This window comes from Colias croceus, chromosome 3, assembly GCF_905220415.1.
Source record: "Colias croceus chromosome 3, ilColCroc2.1".
Taxonomy (NCBI): Eukaryota; Metazoa; Arthropoda; class Insecta; order Lepidoptera; family Pieridae; genus Colias; species Colias croceus.
The window spans coordinates 10,662,349-10,686,218 of record NC_059539.1 but is presented as its reverse complement, the minus strand read 5'-3'; the positions used below and the strand labels follow the sequence as shown (position 1 = coordinate 10,686,218).

General features: G+C 34.7%; 3 protein-coding genes across 6 annotated transcripts in view; 2 read left to right on the top strand and 1 right to left on the bottom strand.

The window, feature by feature from the left end:
- Positions 1–11,148, top strand: part of LOC123705950 (zinc finger protein chinmo-like) — a 61,049-nt gene extending 49,901 nt beyond the window's left edge. For all 3 annotated transcript variants that reach the window (XM_045655070.1, XM_045655071.1, XM_045655069.1), the window contains exons 4-7: positions 5,001–5,323; positions 5,700–5,905; positions 6,246–6,437; positions 6,798–11,148. In XM_045655070.1, coding sequence (XP_045511026.1) covers positions 5,001–5,323; positions 5,700–5,905; positions 6,246–6,437; positions 6,798–7,018 — 942 coding nt within the window. In that variant the 3' untranslated portion in view covers positions 7,019–11,148. The remainder of the gene's footprint in view (positions 1–5,000; positions 5,324–5,699; positions 5,906–6,245; positions 6,438–6,797) is intronic.
- A 4,685-nt stretch (positions 11,149–15,833) lies between these two features.
- On the top strand, positions 15,834–21,848 carry LOC123705837 (myb/SANT-like DNA-binding domain-containing protein 3). 2 transcript variants are annotated; one of them, XM_045654880.1, is made up of 4 exons: positions 15,834–16,050; positions 19,991–20,195; positions 20,350–20,757; positions 20,959–21,848. In XM_045654880.1, exons 1-3 carry the CDS (start codon positions 15,988–15,990, stop codon positions 20,739–20,741), a joined length of 660 nt encoding a protein of 219 aa, XP_045510836.1. In that variant the 5' UTR covers positions 15,834–15,987; the 3' UTR covers positions 20,742–20,757; positions 20,959–21,848. The 2 variants fall into 2 exon arrangements, with proteins under 2 accessions (XP_045510836.1, XP_045510835.1); XM_045654879.1 differs by lacking the exons at positions 19,991–20,195; positions 20,350–20,757; positions 20,959–21,848 and adding an exon at positions 16,407–16,820 and having other exon boundaries at positions 15,842–16,255.
- Positions 21,849–21,996: 148 nt separating this feature from the next.
- Positions 21,997–22,917, bottom strand: LOC123706027 (larval/pupal rigid cuticle protein 66-like). The gene is made up of 2 exons (XM_045655151.1): positions 22,906–22,917; positions 21,997–22,725 (listed from the first exon to the last, which is right to left on the bottom strand). Exons 1-2 carry the CDS (start codon positions 22,915–22,917, stop codon positions 22,135–22,137), a joined length of 603 nt encoding a protein of 200 aa, XP_045511107.1. The 3' UTR covers positions 21,997–22,134.
- Between the last annotated feature and the right edge of the window lie 953 nt (positions 22,918–23,870).

Genomic DNA, 23,870 nt, shown 5'->3' with positions numbered 1-23,870 from the left:
GATAGGTAGTTCAAAAGTTAACCTAACACGCTCGTCGCTTCGCTCCTCGCTACCTATTTGAATATTTAGGCCGGCCGCTGCCGTGACTCGCTCGCTTCGCTCGCATGGCTCGTGTGGTAGTTCAAAAGTTAACCTTACACGCTCGTCGCTTCGCTCCTCGCTACCTAAACTGCTTATAAATTACTTATTCAAATATTGGTAAATTTTTTAAACGTCTTATCGATAGCGGGCAGTGACTTTTCATAATAAACTGTTCAAGAGTTAACCTAACACGCTCGTCGCTTCGCTCCTCGCTACCTATTTGAATATTTAGGCCGGCCGCTGCCGCAACTCGCTCGCTTCGCTCGCTTGGCTCGTGCGGTAGGTAGTTCATAAGTTAACCTAACACGCTCGTCGCTTCGCTCCTCGCTACCCATTTGAATATTTAGGCCGGCCGTTGACGCGACTCGCTCGCTTCGCTCGCTTGGCTCGTTCGTTAAGTAGTTCAAAAGTTAACCTAACACGCTCGTCGCTTCGCTCCTCGCTACCTATTTGAATATTTACGCCGGCCGTTGACGCGACTCGCTCGCTTCGCTCGCTTGGCTCGTGCGGTAAGTAGTTCAAAAGTTAACCTAACACGCACGTCGCTTCGCTCCTCGCTACCTATTTGAATATTTACGCTGGCCGTGCCGTGACTCGCTCGCTTCGCTCGCTTGGCTCGTGCGGTAGTTCAAAAGTTAATAAATATTTTCTACTCCGGGAGGCTGTCAACCCTCGAAGTTGCGCGGTGCGCGGGCAGCAAGCAGCCCGCGGCGCCGTCCTTTGCCGTTGCTATTCAATCACCCTTCCTACTATGGAAATTTCCATACAAAATTTTCGAAAAAAAAAATTTCGCTTTTTAACAAAAAAAATTATATGCCTGGAAGCGGACCAGGTTTTTAAGTATTTTTTACTTTGGCGACCCCGACCTACCTGCCACCGGTTCAGAGAGCCGTTGAATTACGTGATGTATGGAAAATGGAAACCGGGGGTCGGAGAGAAATTCTGAGTATGCAGTTTTGTAAATCTGGCCAATCAGAGCACAGAAGTCAATTTTCAGACCGATCGTGACGGAACCGGCGCCACCATCTTGCTTTGAAAAATTGGCCATTTTTTGAAAAAAAATTGCGTCCAATTTGAAATTTCTCGATTGCCCTGGTAGCACCCCATCTTCCTGATCATTTTTTTGTTCTACACCCCCCACCTATCTCGCGCCGTTTCAGAGAGCCGTCGAATTTTGCGTTGTATGAAACTCGGAAACCAGCTATGGAAACTCGATTATGAGTATGCCAACTTAATATGCGACTCGATTAAAGCCCCTGTGCCAAGTTTCAGCGCGATCGGACCAGCGATGGCCGTTTTAGAATTTGTATGGCGGCGGCCATTTTTTCCGCCATTTTGAATTTTTTTCACTATCTGTGGTAATTGCTCGAGGTCTACTATAAGTTTAGTTTGAGCACCCCAGATGTAGCTGCTACCGTTTGCGCGGGCCGTTGACCGTCTTCGAGAGATGAGGGAAAGTTTAAGATTTCGGATTTTTCTGGATATCCTGGGAGCTGGGCGAGTAAGAATGCGTCATTGGTGTATTTCTCCATTGCACCACCTCGTCTAAATTTACGTTTTTATGATTGCGCCAAAAATGGAAAAATTCCAAAATCGAGCGTCCCACTACGGCCCCCTGGTAGCGTCCCAGGGTGGTGATCATTTTTAGTTCCGGGACCCCCCACCCAACTCGCACCGTTTCCGCGGGCCGTTGGAGTTTACGTTGTATGGAAGTTGGAAACAGGGGCCCGGAGCCACTCGAACGGGGCACCGATCGATTCGCCGGCTCGAACAGAGCACGTGTGCCAAATTTGAGACGTAAGGATTCATAAACGGCGATTTTGGCAAAGTACGGCGGCCATCTTGTTTTCGCGAAAATCCCCATTTTTCCACCACCCCTGGTAATCGCCACCAGTTCCGAGCATTTTTTGTTCAGACACCCCCCCTCCAGGTACCACCGTTTTTGCGCACCTCCAGGGGTCCACTTGGTTTTCGAAGATGATCGAGATCGCTATATTTTTCCGGTGGTCACTGGGAGCACCTCTACACGATCACGTCAAAATCCCCCCTACTTTCCCCGTAGTTTCCGAGAAACCCGATGTCAGTCAGTCAGTGAGTGAGTGGTAGTGTAGCTTTATATATATATGATAAATGCCTTCATAGTTCTAAATTCCTTTTATATGCGGACGATAAAAAGATATTTACCAAAATAGCTAGTTTAGATGATTGTCTTTCACTTCAAAACGACCTTAATAGATTAACAAATTACTATAACATAAATAAGATATCAGTTAATATAAATAAATGTCAAAAAATAACTTTCTCTAGGAATAAAAAAAATATTATAAATTTTGAATATTCAATCTGCAACGAAAAAATTCCATCCACTAATACAGTAAGAGATTTAGGCGTGATACTGGACGAGAAACTCACGTACAACGACCACATTGACTACGTCACAAATAAGGCATTTGCTAATTTAGGTTTTGTTTTGCGCACAGCTGAACCTTTTGACGATATACGATGTTTAAAGGTCTTATACTTTGCATATGTTCGGAGTATCCTTGAGTTTGCATGTGTAATATGGCGACCAATCTACAAATGTTATATCAATAGGCTAGAAAAGATACAAAAAATATTTTTTAAGAAATTAAATTTTAAATCCAAACATTTCCCTGTAAGCTATGAGCAGGCTTGTCTACATTATAATATTAACGCGTTATCGGATAGAAGAGATCTAATTGACGTAATGTTCTTGTTTGATATTCTAAATAATAAATTTGACTGTATCTCTATTTTGAATCCTTTAAATTTTCGGGTTCCCAGTCAAGGCACTCGACAAAAAAATTTGTTCTTAGTGCCGTCAACGTCTACAAACTATCTTAAAAATTCTCCATATTTCAGACTCCCTGAAGTATATAATAATAAATTTTGCTCAGCTGATATATTTTGTTTATCACGCCCTAGATTTAAAAGTGCAATTCTTCAGATTATAAATAACTTAAATAAGTAATACACACACACTCACACACACACACACACACGCAGACCCTAACACACACACTCATTTACACGTCCACTCATTCTCTCACATTGTCACCTACCTTAACAGGCTCAATTTCATTTCTGTTTTTCTCAGCTTTAATGTTATATTGTTGATATTGCTTGTTCACGAGAAGTCACATTTAATTCATTTATGTTTTGTGTTTCATCAAGAATTTTTTGTTAAAGTTAAGTTAAGTTTGTTAAAGTAAAAGAAAACAATTATTGTACCTTTGTAATTTGCCGTTTTTTGTCACACAATTTTACTATTATCGGTGTGCCTTGTAATTGGCGTTTTTATATGTAATTAGTATAATTTATCTTATCAACAGCTGTAAGGTACCTTTTATGAATAAAATAAAAATAAAAATAAAAGAGGAAGGTTTTAGTATATAATTTATTTGGTTTTTGACAAAGCGAGCGAAGTCGCGGGCGGTAAATATAGCTAGTAACCAATAATTGTTCAACAGCATTACTTAATCAGCTCAACAACTTTACTCCCTCAGTTAGTATCAGTTTTTTGAAGGTCTAAGAAATATTAGGCTCAATTTTCCACCCTTATTTGCTAACATCCTTTACGTTTTTAGTTTGCGTCTTTGATTGTATGAAATACGTTATTCAGCCTTATTCTAATTAATCGTTTAGGACTTAGGTGATACTACATTTTATTTTTTATTTAAAATGAATCGTTCTTAATCTTTAAGTAGACATACCAAACGATTTTTATTAGCATCACAATCTTTTCTTATATAATTTAGTTTTAAATGTAAAAGTCAGAAGAAGAAGAAGAAAATAGCTATTAACAATTACTATTATTAATGTCTATATTTTCGTCAGTAAGCCAGGACAGGTAAACAGTAATAAAATTAGATACATAATAAGAACCTATGATATAATTACATGACCGCATAAACACTTAGAATAAATAAATGTATATCTATAAAACCTACCTACCCCAACCTGCTGTTAATTACCAGTAATTATAATTTCGAAACACTTTCCAAGGCCATTTCAACATTTTCAGCATATAAATCGCTTAATTCACAAAATACGTTACTGGCTTACAAAACCAGATATCGCATCGAATAACTTTTAAAGAGAGCTTATATTAAATAAAGTGAATGATAATATTATATAATGACGTTACTAATATAGTTAATATTTACGTTTGTATTCGCTAGATGGTATATAAAAGATTCATACAATTTAAACAAAAGCACTAAAGTGTTATTAATAACATTGTTTTGATTAAAGGTAAATACAAGATCCAAATATTCAATCGCTTTCGAAGCTCACATTTCAGACCGATATTTAAAAGCTTTTAAAAATATTAGTTTACACAATCTGTAGACGTCTGACCAATCAAAATAGAAAACAACAAAACGCATTTATAATATTAGTTGAATAATAAAGAATATCAAGTGGCTGAAATATTACACGTTATTAACATTACCCTTATCTCGATAGAGTATCAAATGACCTAAAGGCAAAGAAAGGAAACTAGGTGGTCCAAAGTCGACCATGAGTTTTATGATTTACATAATAACAGGCTATGAGTATGAAGGTTTTTGTTAAGTAAGTTTTTTAGGAAAACGTGACCTAAGTATTAGTAACGAATGCGGTTGATAATAAATGAAGATAGTAACATTTCGGGTATTATGTTGATAATTAGGGGTTTTATATCATTAGCTCATAATATGTTGTTTTGGATAATGCGCAATGCGCAGTCTGCGATCGCTTCTTAAATAATAACTGATTCATTAATTGCATTTTTTTAAATATTGTTCTAATGAACATGACATAATTGTCATAATTTTAATCTATAATACAATCGCGTACAAATTATCTTTTTCAAACTTATCGTGCTAGTCTACAACCAAGTATTATAATTTTTGTAGGTCAAAGGCCTGTCCATGGAGATGTCCCAAGACGCTTGGGTGAAGCAACAGACCCAACAGTCCGGGGAGCGTCACCAGACCCGCGTGAAGACGAGCCCAGTAGCTGGTGTGAACTGCGAGGTCCAGGAGTCAGCGCCACCGCAGCCTCATAGCGGATCCTTCGGACCTATCATGACTCAATACGGAATACCAATTCATGGTGGCAGTGGCGGGATGGGGCGGTATGCACCACCCGCTCACGTGCCAATACATTCGTCATCGCATCGAAGACCACCGCCTCCGAAACCGTCGCCATCTGCCAGCCCTGTTACAAGGAATTACAGGTAAGGAGACATTTCGTTTTATGGAAATCTTAAGTCAGCAGAATTATCTATTTGTAAACTATTCCACAATAATCTACACAGAATTTAACCGTATGCGGAGGTGCAATACGAGCGATTTTCCAAATATCTTTCTTGGCCTTTTTTCCTAGACAAACGACGGTGTTTTACTTTGAGCAACTTTAGCAAAACATCCTACGAATCAGCAATAAATTTATTCGCTTCATAGGGTGAGGCAAGGGGTTCAGTCCCTATAGCAATTCTATTCAGAAAATAAAAGAACATTGTATGTACGCATCATTGCCATTCAGATTCGAGCTACCTTCTTTATCCTATTTACGTTTACATTGTGTTTTAAAATGTTAATCAATGTCTTCAGGCAAAGCTCATCTTCATCGCACTGTGGTAGTGTGGCGGACGAGCCGGATACTCGCTCGTCACCTGGCGCTGGTGCCCGATATGAAGAGAACCCCCCCGACTGTACCTCTAGTGTGAACAACCCGATCAAGAACAATGGCTATGAACGATCTGCTCCGGCTAAGGATGAAAATATGGAACGCTTACCAACTGACCAGGGCGCTGAAGGTAAGGTCACAGAACTGGGCATTTATAATGAAATGGCAAAACTCCTTCCCATATATGACAGTATGTGTGTGTATGTGTGCTGACTGCTGTATCTTCTGTTAAGAATAATTGCTATAAATTGTTAGGTATTTGTTTTATCTATGAGACTAAAATAATTTTTAAAGAAGAAGAAATTCATTCGAATTGTGTTGCTAAATGTTTTTATTACCTTTACAATTGAACCTTACCTTTAGCAAAACTGATGCATTTAGTCTAAATCAATATAATATATATTCATATTTCCAAATGTATTACAATATTAAAATAACAATAATCTCAAACAACCTCCTCTCATTTCCAGATTTACGGATAAAAAGCGAGAACGACTACGCAGCTGGCTACAACAACTCGCCGCCGCCCGTAGTGCCGATATCCACGACCAACTACCACGACAACCCGCATGAGACCTCGCCTGTTCCGCCCAAGCCCAGCCCCGACATTTGGCCTACGAAGATCATCACTAGCAAGTCTGGAGGAATCGCTACTGCTGACGGTAAGTAATACTTTAAACAGTTGAATGTTGCTTGCAGAATGACAAATTGATAATGACAGTGACATTACTCATTGTCCACTTCTTGGTCCACAAGTTAACATAATCTCATCTTGGTTGTGTCTTGGTAATGTGATTCTTTTGATATGATGAGTTAAAGTAACTATACATTTTCAATTGGTTTTAATTTTTTTTAACTTGTTTGTTATAGAAAAATATAAACAGTAGGTATTGGGATTACGAGTTTTAATGATCATAATCAATTCTTCAATTCTTGGCAAGACGCGAAGAATATTCAAACTAAAACTTCACATTATTTATCTTTAACCTATTCCACTACACGACATTCATATGCAATTCCAGGAAAGAAACTAAAGTGTCCATACTGCGAGAGACTGTACGGCTACGAGACGAACCTGCGCGCGCACATCCGCCAGCGGCACCAGGGCATCCGCGTGCCCTGCCCGCACTGCTCGCGCACCTTCACCCGCAACAACACCGTGCGCCGCCACATTGCCCGGGAACATCGCCACCAGGTCACCCCCCACCTCCCTCAAGGCCCTCTACCCAATCACACGCAGTAAACCCTTTGAGTTATTCCAAACTATCAACCGATCTACCTCTATTCTTTCCGACCGGTCCGAACGACCCCACTTCAGGGCGTCCGACCGCGTCCCTAACACGCGTACAATAAATATACCTCGTTTAATGCATATTTATGTAACAGTAATCTACCTCAAAATTGATCTTAAGAATTTTTTAAGATGTTTTGAATATGTGCGATAATATTTACTTAATTTAATCTCCACGTGTAACTGTGTGGTCGCTCAGTGTTCACCTTTTTATGGTACCGTGTTTTGAACATTTTGTACCTATTTCATCCCTACGCTACGTACCTTAATTTGACTGTGAATTGAAGTTACCTTTATAGACGTTTATTTTGAGCTCTCGGTCGTTATGATATAGCTTATTTTATATTAAACTGAGCTAGGGAATCTTAGAATCGATGTCGAGACTGACGGTCATAGGCTTAGTATGTAAATAATAGGAGAATGTATATCGCCGTGACCTCGGTCGACGTGTTACTGTGGCAAATTATATCTCTATTTTATATTATTTTTCTTATTCTATAATTCATAACAATAGACTGCAAAACCGGGTTAAGTTTTATAATTTTAACGCATCTGTGATACAATAGAACAGGCTCTATGATAATTTAGTTTTTGCCACACTGTCAAGTAATCCGAAGCGATGTCAGAATGCGGGAAATCAGATTTGTGCGGTACAGTGCATGGTTTTAGTTTGTACAAAGTACAATTCGCCCTAGGGACATAAGTAGTTAGGTAAAGACGTGTTAATTTGTTTGCATGTAAGTTAGGAGGCGTGAATGTAATACCTATATTTTGTTCGTTCCCAACTCGCCTGTTCGGGTGTTACTATTGAGACCAAATATTATATGTTTTAACGCGATGGTGTCGATTTTATCATTCCGTTAAATGTTTTCGTAGTGCATTTAGAAGGCCACTTAATTTTTATATAGCTAGTCATTTCAAGTGCAACCAGTTGAGATTGAAATATTTAATATATGGTGGCCGGTGTCGCTAATGTATTATAATTGAGAGGGCGACGCCGGCTTCCTACACCTTAGTATCTGCATTATCAAGCAAATGGGACAGTGCCAAATATCCTCAAATTTTAAGTTCACATTTATTTATTTTATATTTTTTCTTTGTTACGTGTGAATGTAGCAACTGTGTGTTGTTCCTGATATTTAGGAATGAGTTGCATTCATATTTATTATATTTATATTTTAGGTTACAATAAATATTTTTTATGAAGAACGCTTTATGAAGGCTCAGTGATTTTATTATATGTTCCGTTGTCGTGTAGTTGGAATCTGAATGTTTACCTCGATTTCCTTAATGTATTTAGCATCTATTAACACTTAACTCAGTCCTGTTAGTGTCAGTATAGATAAGAAATTCTTATATAAATGTCCTTTAAATATTAAGAAGAAAATATTTTCGAATAGTTCTCTACAATCAAAGATAAATTAACATTCTTGTACCTTTTTGTTATTTCCTGTACAACATAAAGAAGCTATTTTACAAATTAGAGGTCTTTAAAGATTTATACTTCAATATTTTTAATTGATCTTGTATTTTATAGTCTTACTATTTTATCTGTATTTTTATCTCAGTGAATAATTGTTCCTTGGTCAAATAGTTTATTGAAAGGAAACGGCAAAGGCTACGGGTAGATTGAAATTGCGGAGAAGTGTCGAGTGTGGCCTAAATTCCTTGAGTACAATGGGAGGTCGCAGTATCTTTTACTTGGATATGAAAACGTTAGCAGAACGTTATGTTGGGGTAGATATTGGAACGGACAAATTTTGAAATAAAACAAAATGAATAAAAATAAAAATTATCGCACGGATGTGTACCTACTGAAGGAAGGTTTGATTTTGCGTGGTTCTGGTTTGGATTGAGAAATGAACTAGACATGAATCAACGCACTTTAAAAACGATAGTCTTCAACGTCAAGACTATTTGATTTGCCATATGTCTTTGTATACAACGGTCTTAACCATAGGCCATTTATATGGGCCAGCTCGCCGATTTTTCGATAGAAATTCTCGGTACTTGTGTACATATTTCAAGATGGTTCACACCTCAGATTCACTGGTCCATATAAAAGGCCTAAAGTATACTTTAGGTTTTTAATAGTTGTAACATTTTTTCTTATAAATGTTCTTGTCTAGTTGGGCTAAATTGGGAATTAACTTGACCTTTTATTTTTATCTTTGGATAATTATTGTAATAAATACATTTTAATATTTTTTTGGCATTTACGTTAGGCGTACTATTGTTAAGACATGTTTTCTATCAATCTTAAATTGTTAAATTTCCTTTATTATATTTGAAAAATATTATGTAGAAGGAGTAATTATTCTGTTTTTTTTCTTTTGTTTCTTATGAATTTAAAATTCATAGATGTGATTTCTTTTGACATTTAATGTTTTGTGATATGTAAAGGAGAATTGCATTAATGCATCACTTTTCTTTTTATTTTTGTTCTTAATTTGATAGCGATAGATTTACATGTGGATTCGCTGGTTTGCGCAAGTACAAAAGATCAAAATATCAATTACGTCAATTTTTTATTGTTTACCATTTTGTGAAGTTTCATCCTTTGTTGTTGTGTACAAAGTTCGGTATACTACTAATGTTTGGATAGTTGAAATCACATTAAATTAAGTTTTCTCGTTGTTATGTCTAATGTAAGTGGACGTATGTCTGCGCTAGATGTAATATAATTGATGTGATAAGGTTTAAATAAGTCGATGTTTGCATCCTCCCCTCCCTCAGGCCGATCTCTAATACAAGTGCGAGATAATATAGAAAATGAGTTATAAGTAAATTCGTATTGAGGTTTTGTTGAATATTGGCTAATGTTTGGTTTTGAAGTTTGAGCAAGAAGGTAGTCGTACAGTTGAAAAGAATTGCTTTGAGGGTTAGTATTTATTGAAAATTGTTACAAAAACTTCATTGTATCATTATAATTTATAATACACACTAGTAATTGATTTTAATGCAATTTTGACTCTAATGTGAAACGCATAAGAATCAATTTATAGAACACCTTTGTACAATTGATTGTAGTTATAATATATAATTTTCAATAAATATTCCTCTATGTTCAGTTAAATTTTAAAAGAAATAACTTTATAACATCTACCTCTGTCATTCCTGTGCAATAGATAAAACTCGCTGGCTCAAAGCTGCATTTATTTTGCTTAAACTTTGTCTCCATTTTGGGTTATTATGGTATAGTTTTAAGTTTATTTTAATTGTATATAAATCGCGATATGTCGTGATGGTAAAGCCAAAGATTGTTACGGGTATGGTGACCCTCTGCCGTCACATGGGTTGTCCTGCGATATGCATTCAAAGATTTGTATTACTACAAATCTACAATACAACATTAGCTGAACGAATATGTATCACAGTACAATCCAAATTAGTCTATAAGTTTATCTACCTCGAGGATTAAAATAATTTTAAGCTTATAAATAGATTTTTATATGATGAAATACTTAGGTTAAGCGTAATGGGAAATTTATGAAAAGTACAAATTGCTACCTCAGGATTCAAAGTGAAATGCTCCCGTCACAGAAGTATTAATGTTACTAAATAAAGTTTAGAGATAACAGAATTTATGTGTCATTGATAGATAGTTGGATAGCGTAGGACTGAACGTGTCAGAAACAAAATGTATATGTAAGGTAGGGGTCTTGGGCGTTCGGTTTGAGGATAATTGATGTAGATCGCAAATTGAATCTCTGAAAGGTAGTCAGTGCTTTCAACTCAGCGTGTGCCCCGGAATACCTTGCGGATACTGTCAAAACGCTGAGTTGATAGTTTTTAATTAGTTTAAGTGTTAATTAGGCTAGTTATTATAATCTCATCGATGTTCTACCTCATTTCGACGCAATACGTTACAGAGATCGGCCCTGAGACGACAGCGTAATCTAATCGTACCTACTTCACTCTACGGAGTATAAAACCTATTTTTTTTTTCGTAATTTTTATTTATTTTTTCCCCAGTTATTTCTTGTGTTGCATAGATGTTACTATGTTTTAAGGAAATGAGAATTGAGAAAAATTATTGTTTGTTAGGTTTCTGCGAATTAAAAAAAATGTAACAAAATTTATTATTTTTTGTTTTTGTTTTTTTTTCTCCCTTTTATTCCCTTTTTATTTTACTCCACAAGTTACACCCGTCCATCGTGTTTAAAGTTTATTGTAATTTTAAGTAAATTAAGGAATTGACAGTCACACGTTGGACAGATATTTAGAAATGATTTTGGTGTTTTATATTAATTTAAGATTGCACTAGTTTTAGCCGCGGTATCGTCTCGCGGATTATTGTAACGAATTTGACGATGAATATTTGACATTATCTTACAACTAACATTTATTAGATTATCATGTGAAGTGATTTATATGCTCACTTAGATCTTCGATTATAAAATCATCGTATCATTGATCCGGCATGTACCTATGTCAAGAATTGGGAACTCAATACAAATTTTGTCGCGTGGTTTCAGATGAATCTAAATAAACTATAAACTAAATGGAAAATTTATAAACAGAACAGATAACTAATTTTGAACCGATAATGGCATTTAAATAAAATTATAGTTCTACGTGACAAAATTTTAATATATTTTTTAAAAAGTATTTTATTTCAATATTTTTGGTTTTTTCAAAATATTATAGATTTTTTTAAGATACCCAATATTTTTATATGTTATTACACTATTAATGTTTTGGGAATACATTTCAGGCATTGATTGTAGTCATTAATGTATATAAAACATAATATTTCATTAATTATACATTTAAATTTTACATTACGTTAAGTTCCACGGTGTTTCGGTGTCATTTCATGTCTTGGTGTTAAGTGTGAGTAAAAAACTCCACAAAAAAAAATAAAAAAATGTGTTGTCAAAAAAAAAATTAAATTAAATTAAAATCGAGCACGGTTATTCTTCAAAAACTAAAGTACAAATTCAAGTCTTAAAAGTTACGGTCAGTACAAAGTAATTAAAAATTATTGGATTTTATGTAAATGTTGCCAAAATTCTATTTTTTGGAGCATCCGCAAAATTATTTAACGTAGATTTATTGAGATGAGTACAAATTGATTATTTCGTTAAAAATGTACGGCAGCCCGCAGCGGTGGTGTGAATGGATGATTTATACACACGTTTCTTGATTTCGAAGGTTCCATGCTGTTTTAATAATTCTTGTATACGATATGAATATTGCAATCGGGTTTCGTTGACAATATTAGCTTTCGTTTTGAGGAACCTTCGCTGAAATTGATTTTTACTTTTCTTTGGTGCGATTTGGAGGAGCAAGGGTATACAAAATAGAACTGGCTTAGGGGATAGAGTAAGATTGTATGTAAACCATCATGGTTGTAAAACTAAGTAAGGTTTTGTACGTAATGCTTAGAAGGAATAATCGGTCGGTATCGTGTGTAAAGGAGAAGTGATTGTCTGTGATTTTTTTAAGCGACTTTTTTATATGAAACCCTTAACAGTAAGAATAGCACTACATGTGATTATACATAGGTATTTTATTAGTTGAACTTCATTTTTGTACTATATGATATAGAGATAGTGGCGGGCGTTCGGCGGGTTGATGTACATAATCTTTTACATGTGTACTTAATATTTGGCATTCGGTATGACCATGCGACGCTAAGTACCGGTTGCGTGCTCTTCACGACTTGCCGGTGAAATTCAAATTTCTAGGCTCATACGAATTTATTCCCGTTTGAAGACGCGCGGCTTAGTAAATTAATTTAATATAACATTAATTTAATGTTCTAGCGAATTTTTTAGTGTGGTAACATTCTTTTTGTTAGTCCAATAATAATTGTAGTAGGTTAACTGTTATGTTTGCTTCCCAAGACGGGCAAAACTGATACAAATAGACGGCAACTGGTAAAGGTAGTTTCTGATGGAAACTTGCCGGATATATGTATCAACTACAGAGCTTTGTGTTAAATACTTGGTGGATATACGTGTCTCTCACACACAATTATTACTTTTATGAAGTCTTTCCTATCTTATCTACAATTATACCAAAGTCTCTCTCATATATTTTATATTCAGTATTGTACATTCAGATATGTTCAGACACACGTATATCCAAAATATTTGTACTATGATATGCGTAATCGGACTTAAATACAGGTATTTTAATAGTCCATAATATGCACTTAATGTATTAATAAAATGCCGTTGTAATCCACTACTTGTACCTAAAATCTGAATAGGCATAGATATTATATGGAAAAATTTGTTCCATTGTGGAATTCTTAATAAAAATGTTGCTAAAATATATAATCTGTAGTTTTATTTTCTATGTTCCTTGTGCTGTATTCCACCTTACACGTTTTTGCTCGTCATTTTTCGTAAGGCGTTCAAAATTTGTAGTTTAGTCGAAAACATTTGGTACCTAAGTATGGATAAAATAGAAGTATGAATACTTTTCTTCTTTAACCAGAGATCCTTAAAAAATAATAACATTATGAAAAGATGATTCTTTATCCACGGAACGTGCAATTTAAATTAATGGGAGCCGGGAGCCCACCAAATATATTATAGGTACTATTTATACACAACGTATATTACCATTATTTAAAATTCAGTATAAATATGTTATTTAATTACCATTAGTTATATATGAATTAATTTTCTTTCCGTGGTTATCTAAATTATATTATGTCTGTTACTGGAAACCAGGAGTTGTTATATTTAGTAAAGCATGAAATAAATAGACAAGCAAATATGTGAAAATATAAATTTTAAGGCTTTCCATATAAGGAGTACCTACATCTATTTAGCACACCAATAATTATAAAACAAGGAAGCGTTTATCTTCGTGAGTGATTACTCTAATTTGGCAGTTACATATTTGGTATAAGTTCAAATGTTGGTACCACTAAACTTGCCTAACTTATCCCCAGAAAGCGTGGGTTGAAAAATGTTAACAAACCATAATTATTAAGTGCGAGCGATATTTATTTTTTGAGAAATCCATTTTGGAGATAAGATTCTTTTATTGTAGACTGATTTATGTTTTAGATTAAATGCTTCTTCCTTTATAAATTAATGCTTCAAAAATTGAATATTATACCCTGGAGCCTAGAGGAAGAGATCTGTAAGTACAATAATTATTATTAATATTAACAGTTAATTATGAGCCAAATCTGTTCTGTAATTTTTGCATGGATGTGGATACAGCAATTTTGTTTACGATTAGGATTAATAATAATTTTAATATTAGTTTGGCCGCTTGTTGTTTGATCTAGATTAAATTATGAAGAACTTGAAAGGTACTACAGCTGTGTACCTACTACATTTCACATTTCAGTTCCTGTTCAAATTCCAATAATAATTTCAAGATCGTCTAGTGACCGAAACATTATTGATTCGCATTCATATAATATTATAATGAATGAGGATTGAGGACCTGTGGGAAAGAAATTTAATTCATTCAAGCTGTGGAGTTGATAACAAAAATGGCAATAAGGAGGTAAGGATCAAGTAAGGATCCTTTTTGAATTTTTAAACGGTCAGATTTCATTCAAACTTATGAATTATCAAGGAGGACAATACAAAATTTAATGATTTTATTTTAGTAAAAAGAGTGTTTGCTTTTTTAAACTATGTTTATTAATATTATAAATAATTGGAATGTGGCTTGAAGCGGTCGCGACGGCTCGAGCAGTCATGTGTACGTATAACGCGTTTCATTAAAGAAGCGAATCTTAAATGGCGGCGCTTATCATTCCCTCTCGCTTACACAGGGCCGTACGGTATGCAAAAAAAATAGGGTAAAGTAAAATCACTTAAATGTATTTGATTTTTATCATAAATTTACAATGACAATTTTGTATTTACGATTGTAAATAATATTAAATGAGTTTAAAAAGCAGCTAAATATTTACTATTTATCTTTATAATATCCGTATGTATGTATATGTATATTAAATGTAGTCTTATACTTATTTATTTAATGATTTTTGTGTTCTGCACCATCAACCTCATCATAAAACGTAATTCTCATGATCCTCGACTAAAGGTTGCCTGGAAGAGATCGCGATCGAAGCTTTAGCGATAAGGCCGCCTTTTTGTACGTGTTTGTTTGCATGTGTTTTTTCGTATTGTCTCCTTGTGTTGGTGCAAATAAAGTATTTTCATTCATTCATTCATTCATTCATTCAATATTTTATTGGAATTTGACATAATAATATGTTCTTTGGGAAAAGTTGTTCAGTTTTATGAGCTCATTACGAGAATTATTATGGGGATTTTGTTGCATTCTGTACACGGAAGAAATATGATAATTCATATAAATACACAATTATCATAACAAAACAGTTTGTCAACAAACAAATTGTTATAATTAATAAAATAATTTTACGTTATTTTTATTTTCTTTTTTGCTGACCCTACCATATTATGTCAGTGTCAGCTTTGGCCGCCATTGAAGATTCGTTTCTTTAATGAAACGCGATACTTTATGCACAATAAGTGTGTACGGCGGTGAACCGTGAATGAATGTCTATAGTTCACCGCGCGGTCTTCAAGCCAGTGGTCTTAACTAACTGCTTGAAGCGGTCCGTGCACGGCCGCCCCCAAAGAATACTTATACTCTAAAAAAGAGGCCGCCCCTATAATACTTTATTTACATTTCACCATGTTACACGGCGGATAAACTAACTCCAGATAAGTTATTCTTTGGAATAAAGATCTGCATGAATAAGAACTGAATTCACCACTATTACTTTAAATATGGCAACATTATTTTACAAAGTGATTAATGAAGTGACATTAGCTGCTGTCAGATCTTCGTAAATCTATTGTGATCAATGTGATTAAAATTTAAAATTATGTCATCACTTTTCATTGTTTTGATCGATTTGTGTTTGTTTGAGTGATTACCTAAGTATATTTGAGTTTTTTATTACAATGTCGGAAAGAAAACGTAGTCCGAACTGGTATATGTCAGAAAAGATGTTGCTAGTGGAGCTGGTAAATGATCATTATGACATAATCAAAAATAAACGCACCGATAGCGCATCAAATAGACAAAAAAACGAAGAGTGGGTTAAAATATCGGAAGAATATAATTCGCAAACCAATTTAGTCCATCGAACAGCAGAAAGTTTGAAATCTCAGTGGGAGTGCTTGAAAAATTCCACCAAAAAGACTCTCCGGCTGAGCAAGACACATCCAGGTAAACAACTTCATTTAATATGCTTATATACTAGCAAAAAGAACAATGTTTAGAAGGTGAGATTGATTAATTATACTTATACTGGAACAAATCTTACAATTTGTGCAAGTCCCGCAGTAAGTTGTAATAGTAAATATTTTTTATATTTTAGAGGATGGACCTGCAAAACCTGAAAGTAGCGACCCATTGTTTAACAGAATTATGGCCATAATATCGCCAGAGGAATTTGAACATGTCAATATAGATGACACGGACACCAACATGGCCAAGACATCAACAGAGGGATTTGAACATGCCAATGTAGAAGACAAGGACACCAAAGTTGTCAACAATAATATTGTTCTAGAAGAGACACAAGAAGATTTACAAAGAAAAAAAATTGAAGCAACTGAAATGCAAATGAGATATAGTGCTGAGGAAAGAGAAGAAGCAAGAAAAATGTTTGATATAAATTTTAAAATTAAGCAAGAGATATTGAAACAAGAGAGAATTAAAACAAGTTTGTTGCTAAAACAAATGCGACTAGCTAAATTTAGAAGAAAATAAATTCATCATATAAAATGTATTTACTGTTTTATTTAAAAACAAAATTAATTATATTAGATATCTTAAGTTACTATTGATTAAAACTTGTCTAGACTGTTCTGCTGAGGTGCTGTAGTAGTAGTAACTACACAAATGAATGACTACAAAGTATTAGTTACAAGCTTCCGCCTGCAATGTAATTTGACTTTTTATTATGCATTGTTTGTTTTTATAATGACTGATTACATACCCTTAGCCACCCTAGGTATTAGAATGATTAGTAATTCTGTGCCTTAAGTAAATTATGTAAGTATTTAATTACAGTAGACCCGCTTTATACCGGCCCCTGGCCTATCTGTTGCCCACTATAATCCGACTTGTCTAAAATTGCTGAATCCCTATTCCTTTTTATTTTTTTCAAATTTCTAGGCTCATACGAATTTACTACTGTTTGAAGACAGCGTGGCTTGGTAAATTAATTTAATGTTCTAGCGAATTTTTTCGTCTGTTAACATTCTCTTTGTTTGTCCAATAATAATTGTAGTAGGTTAACTGTTATGTTTGCTTCCCAAGACGGGCAAAACTGATACAAATAGACGGCAACTGGTAAAGGTAGTTTCTGATGGAGACTTGCCGGATATATGTATCAACTACAGAGCTTTGTGTTAAATACTTGGTGGATATACATGTCTCTCACACACAATTATTACTTTTATGCAGTCTTTCCTATCTAATCTACAAACCTACCAAAGTTTCTCTCATATATTTTATATTCAGTATTGTACATTCAGATATGTTAAGACACACGTATATCCAAAATATTTGTACTTACTATGATATGCGTAATCGGACTTAAATACAGATATTTTAATTGATGCGTTTCACTTTAAAACAATTAAAAAATGAGCGTGCAGTTAAGCCATATGGCTTATGGTGAGCGGAACATAAGTGATGTAGGCGGTGTCGTCTCCATATTATGTATATCTCAATGGCTAAAATATTAATATATAATCTGTAGTTTTATTTTCTTCTAGCTACTACCGCGCGGACGTCGGTCTTCGCGTGGATGGTTTATTTCTCCATTTTGAGTAACTCTAACAATGATGTCTTATAAATATCTATTGGACCCAAATACGGCTAGGCCTATAATAATACGCAACGTGTGTTCGCGGTTCTACAGAACATCGTCTATGGAAAAAACTGAAAAATTAAAATTATTTTTTTTCTACCTATTTTTCCAGGATAAAAAGTATCCTATTTTACGCCCAGGATGACAGACAGACAGATAGACAGACAGACAGACAGACAAAAAATTTTTTAATCACATATTTGGGTTTGGTATCGATCCAGTAACACCCCCTGGTATTTATTTTTTCAATATTTTCAATGTACAGAATTGACCCTTCTACAGATTTATTATATTATGTACTTATAGATGTTCCATCTGTTGTATTCCACCTTACACGTTTTTGCTCGTCATTTTCCGTAAGGCGTTCAAATTGTAATTTATTCGAAAACATAATGGTACCTATCGATATAATAGAAGTTTAAAAACTTTGCTTCTTTAACCAGAGATCCTTAAACAATAATAACTTTAAGAAAAGATGATTCTTTATCCATGGAACGTTCAATTCAAATAAATGGGAGCCCACTTGGAGCCCACCAAATTGTGATTTTAACGCAAAATAAATTACCATTATTAAAAATTCAGTATAAATAGGTATAACATTTAATTTCCATAACTTATATGATTTAATTTTCTTTTTATGGTTATATAAATTATATAATGTCTTTTACTGGAAACCAGGAGTTGTTATATATATATATAGTAAAGCATGAAATAAATAGACAAGCAAATATTATGTGAAAATATAAATTTTAAGGCTTACCATATTATAAGGAGTACATCTATTAAGCACACCAATAATTATAAAACAAGGAAGCGTTTATCTTCGTGAATATTCGTAAGTGATTACTCTAATTCGGCAGTTACAACTTACACATTTGGTATAAGTTCAAAATATTATGTTGGTACCAGACACCTGTACCCAGTAAACTTGCCTTACTTATCCCCAGAAATCGTGGATTGAAAAATGTTAACAAACCATAATTATTATTATTAAGTGCGAGCGATTTTTATTTTTTGAGAAATCCATTTTCAAGATAAGATTCATTAATTGTAGACCGATTTATGTTTTAGATTATTAATACATAATATACCTAGGTAGTAATAGTTTTTTATTTCCAGATATTCATCCATATTTGTGTTAGTATACATTAATCTTGTGTTAATCTTAGAAACTACATAATATGTTAGTAGCTTAGGTTAGTAGTACCTAGTATTATAAAATTACATCAATGCTTCAAAATGAAATATTATACCCTAGAGCCTAGAGGAAGAAAATTATTTGCTTCATTTACTCTTAGATTACTTTATTCTACATTTTACCATGTTATACGTCGCATAAACTAACTCCAATTTAGTTATTCCTTGGACTATCGTCTAAACCAAGGTATAAACCTGTGGTATAAACGTATAAACGTTTTGGTTAAACTGTGACAGTAACCAAGAAGTACCTAACAGAAATTGACGTAGTAGGTATTGGAGTGAACCTTGGAGTGAACCGAAATCTTAGTGATCTAAAATAGGTATAGGCAAGGGTATAGGTCTTGGTATAGGTATTTCCATGGAGTGAACCACAGACTTACTACCATACTACGAGTGAACGATGCATGAGAATAAGATGAGAATATTATACAAACAAAATAAATGTATTATTACTGCCTTCAAACTACACGAAGCATGAGCGAACTTTTTAGTTTTTACCAAGGTTTTTACTTATTCCGTAGTCGAAATAAACGTCAGTTCTAACCACAGAGCAAGTAATATAGGTTCTAACCAGTTCTAACCAAGTTCTAACCCTGAGTTTATATAATATTCTGTGGTTCTAACGTTTCAACGTCAACTGTCAAGATGTTTTCATTGTTTTCATAGAGGAAGGATGTATAACTGAGAGATTGTTTTCATCCGAGGTTTTCATCGATTTGTGTTCTAATATATAGTTATCTGTGATTTGTGTTGTGGACTTTGGTGATTTGTTTACAGTAGTAATATTAATTTGAGTTGTAAATATTATAATAGGTACAATGTCGGAAAGAAAACGTTGTCCGAACTGGCATTTATCAGAAAAGATGTTGCTAGTGGAGCTGGTAAATGATCATTATGACATAGTTGAAAGTAAACGCACCGATACCGCTTCAATGAAACAAAAAAACGCAGGGTGGGTTAAAATTTCGGAAGAATATAATTCGCAAACCAATTTAGTCCATCGAACAGCTGAAAATTTGAAATCTCAGTGGGAGGTCTTGAAAAAATTCACCAAAAGGACTATCCGGCTGAGTATGACACAAACAGGTAAACAACTTCATTTAATATGCTTATTTACTAACAAAAAGAACAATGTATAGAAAGTGAGATTAATTAATTATACTTATACTGGAACAAATCTTACAATTTGTGCAAGTCCCGCCGTAAGTTGTAGTAGTAAATATTTTTATTAATATTTTAGAGGATGGACCTGCAAAACCTGAATGTAGCGACCCATTGTTTAACAGAATTATGGCCATGGTATCGCCAGAGGGATTTGAACATGTCAATGTAAATGACACGGACACCAACATGGCCACTACATCAACAGAGGAATTTGAACATGTTAATGTAGATGACACGGACGCAAAAGTCGTCAACAATAAGATTATTCTAGAAGAGAAACAAGATTTACAAAGAAAAAAAATTAAAGAAATTGAAATGCAAATGAGATTTAGTACTGAGGAAAGAGAAGAAGCAAGAAAAATGTTTGATATCAATTTTAAAATTAAGCAAGAGATATTAAAACAAGAGAGAATAAAAACAAGTTTGTTGCTAAAACGAATGCGATTAGCTAAATTTAGAAGAAAATAAAAACATCATATAAAATGTATTAACTGTTTTATTTAAATTATACAAAATTTAATTGCCGTAATGTCTTTAATTTGACTTTTTATTATGCACTATTTGTTTTTATAGGGACCAATTACATAATAGCCCACATAATTATTGTGTGCCCTAAGTACATAATGTACATATTTAATTAATATCAAATTTTGATTATTTTCAATATAATTTTTTTTTATTGCAGATAGGGAAGCGCTTGAACACAATTTCGCCTGATGGAATGCTAAGATGTGGTCTAAGATGGTACGCGCTTCCATAAATCCCTAGTAGGTACTGGTTCACTCTTCACTTGAGGTCCTCCATATTGTACTCATTGGGGAACACAGATTCAGGAAGTGCATTCCAGTCTCTTGTGGTTCGAATGAAGAATGTGGAATCGAACCGCTTATTCCGGGTAGATGGAATATCCATATATATGGCGATGTCTAGAATCTGAACTTAAAAAAACTCTTTTAACTTATTTTGTTCATATCCATAAAATAGAGATATTGATGGGTATTTTGCAGTGTTTAAATAAATACTACAAAGTCGAAATAACAGTAACATGAACATTATAATAGCCAATAACTGCGCCAAAAGCACGCAGCACATGCGCACGTGAGCATTGGTTGATAACATCATAATATTATCTATACTATCTATACTAATATTATAAAGCTAAAGAGTTTGTTTGTTTGTTTGAACGCGCTGATCTCGGGAACTTTGGTTTTCGGTCCGATTTGAAAAATTCTTTCGTTGTTTGATAGCCCATTTATCGAGGAAGGCTTATAGGCTATAATTAATTCTTATAATTATATCATCATGCTAAAACCAACAGGAGTGGAGCAATGCGGGTGAAACCGCGGAGAACAGCTTGCAATGTATAAAACTAATTTTGAGTGACAATACTCCTGACTCATATTAATTATTGTAACTAATCATTCTACGTTCATTTTGTGAATTAAGTAATAATAATTGTATGCTATGTAGTTTTTAATTTTTTGTTAGTTAAAACATGAATGTTCTATAATTTTGATCTTAATATCTTTGTATGCCGTAGGTACACATATTTTTATGCAATAAACGATTTCTTTATATATTTTTTTATTATTATTAACTCAACAATTGAACAAGTTATTCAGTATTGCAAGAAATATATCGTAGAGTTTTCTAGAACAATAATTAAGATTTATTTCTATCAAAAATTCAAAACTATTTTTGTAAAAATAATACGAAGCGCATAGGTATTTTACTAAATAAGTAAGTTCAAAACAAAACACATTTTGTGTGAAATTCAACTGTAAGTAATTGAATATAATATATACAACTTGTTATAAGAAATGTACACTATTTACATTTTATTTGCCTCTTTTTATAGAATTTAGTAGCTGTAATTGACTGGGAATGTGCCGTAGGTGTTGTAGTAGGGAGAGTAAGTCTGGGAGTACACGCTGGGAGACAAGTAGGATCTGCTGTATACAGCGGGGGCGGTGTATGAGCGGGCAGCGACCAGAGGAGCAGAGGTGGCGTACACGGGCGACGCGACGACGGTAGATGGAGTGTAGGAGCGGGCGTACGTCACGGGCGCGACCACGGAAGGAGCCGCGTAGGAGCGGGTGTACGTCACGGGCGTTACTACGGAGGGAGCGGCATAAGAGCGGGCTTCGACAACGGCGGGGGCGACCACGGCTGAAGCAGTGGTACCAACGACGCCACCGACTGCTGGCTCTTTGCGTACAACAGCGTTGAAGCCGTTGACATCGTCAGCGGTGTAGTCGACGATGCGCTTGGTGCCGTCGGGCTCGATGAGGGAGTACTGGCCGCGGACGACGCCGTTTACGCGACTCTCCACTTGGTTCTTGTAGTCACCGGTGTTGGGGTCAGCCACGCCGTATTCGAAGCTGGACGCTTCGTTGTCAGCAGGCACCACTGAGCCGTGGGCTACGGCGAAGGCGCAGAGAAGGGCGACGAACTAAGGAATAAAAAAGTGCACGAGTTTGTAAAAAGTACCTACAAAGATACTAACTAGATACAAGGGTCTTTGAAAATAATTAATCATTAAAAATATAAAATAGGTACTTATATCTAGTTTAAGAAAAAATGTAGAGGATAACTATATTTGCTTTAAAAAAAAATTGCTTATCTCTCTTACCTTAGATGCCATGGTGACTTAAATGATTCAGTCCGTTTGACTAATACCAATTTGATACATACTTTAGTTTTTATAGTAAAACTAGGGTGTGGCGTCATATGTGGTTGATCTTTTAAAAAAAATTTGTACTCGTTAATGTCCATTAAAATCCGGACGCACAAGGCCGGTAATCAGGGAAATAAATAGATCATAAAGATTTAGGTTAGCAATTTGCATACATTTATAGCGTCTTTCCTTTCCCGAAATCAGAAGGACCAATTTAAGATCTGAATGAATAACTATTTTATCGACTGACCAGTGGGCTTGGTTGGTAGTGGCCCTGCCTTCTAAGCCAGAGATCGTGGGTTCGATTCCCACCCGGGGCAAATATTTGTGTGATGAACATAGATGTTTGCTCTGTGTCTGTCTGTGTTAATTATCTATATAAGTATTTATTTAAAATTATATATTATGTATGTATATCAGCCATCTGGTTTCCATAACACAAGCGAAAGCTTAGTATGGGATCAGATCGTGCCGTGTGTGAAAATTGTCCTGAAGTATTTATTTATTCAATTTTCCTTACAGAAAATTATTGCTGTGATGCTTATCAAAATTAATAAATACATAATATATGCGCGTGAAAGAGTAAGAAAGTGATGCTATTCCAATTTCTTTATGATATTAGTGGAATGGTTATTCACAAATATTTCCATACTATAAACATTAAGATATACATATGGAGACGACACCGCCTACATCACTAATGTTCCGCTCAACATACGCCATGTGGCGTAACTGCACGCTCATTTTTTATTTGTTTTAAAGTGAAACGCATCAAATATGCCTTCGTGTGTGTTACGATATTGCACAAATAATACGGAAAAGTGCAAAGGAATAATTTTCATCGGTAAGTAGGTACCTACCTAACTAGATAATAATTTTTAAAACTTTGAGCAAAAAAATGGCGCACAGATTTTGTTCGT

Bases quoted from the DNA above. Each gene is read 5' to 3' on its own strand.
- LOC123705837 (XM_045654879.1), top strand. From the start codon at position 15,988: ATGTCGGAAAGAAAACGTAGTCCGAACTGGTATATGTCAGAAAAGATG. The intron at 16,256-16,406 runs GTAAACAACTTC...TTTATATTTTAG, and splicing joins GCTGAGCAAGACACATCCAG to AGGATGGACCTGCAAAACCT.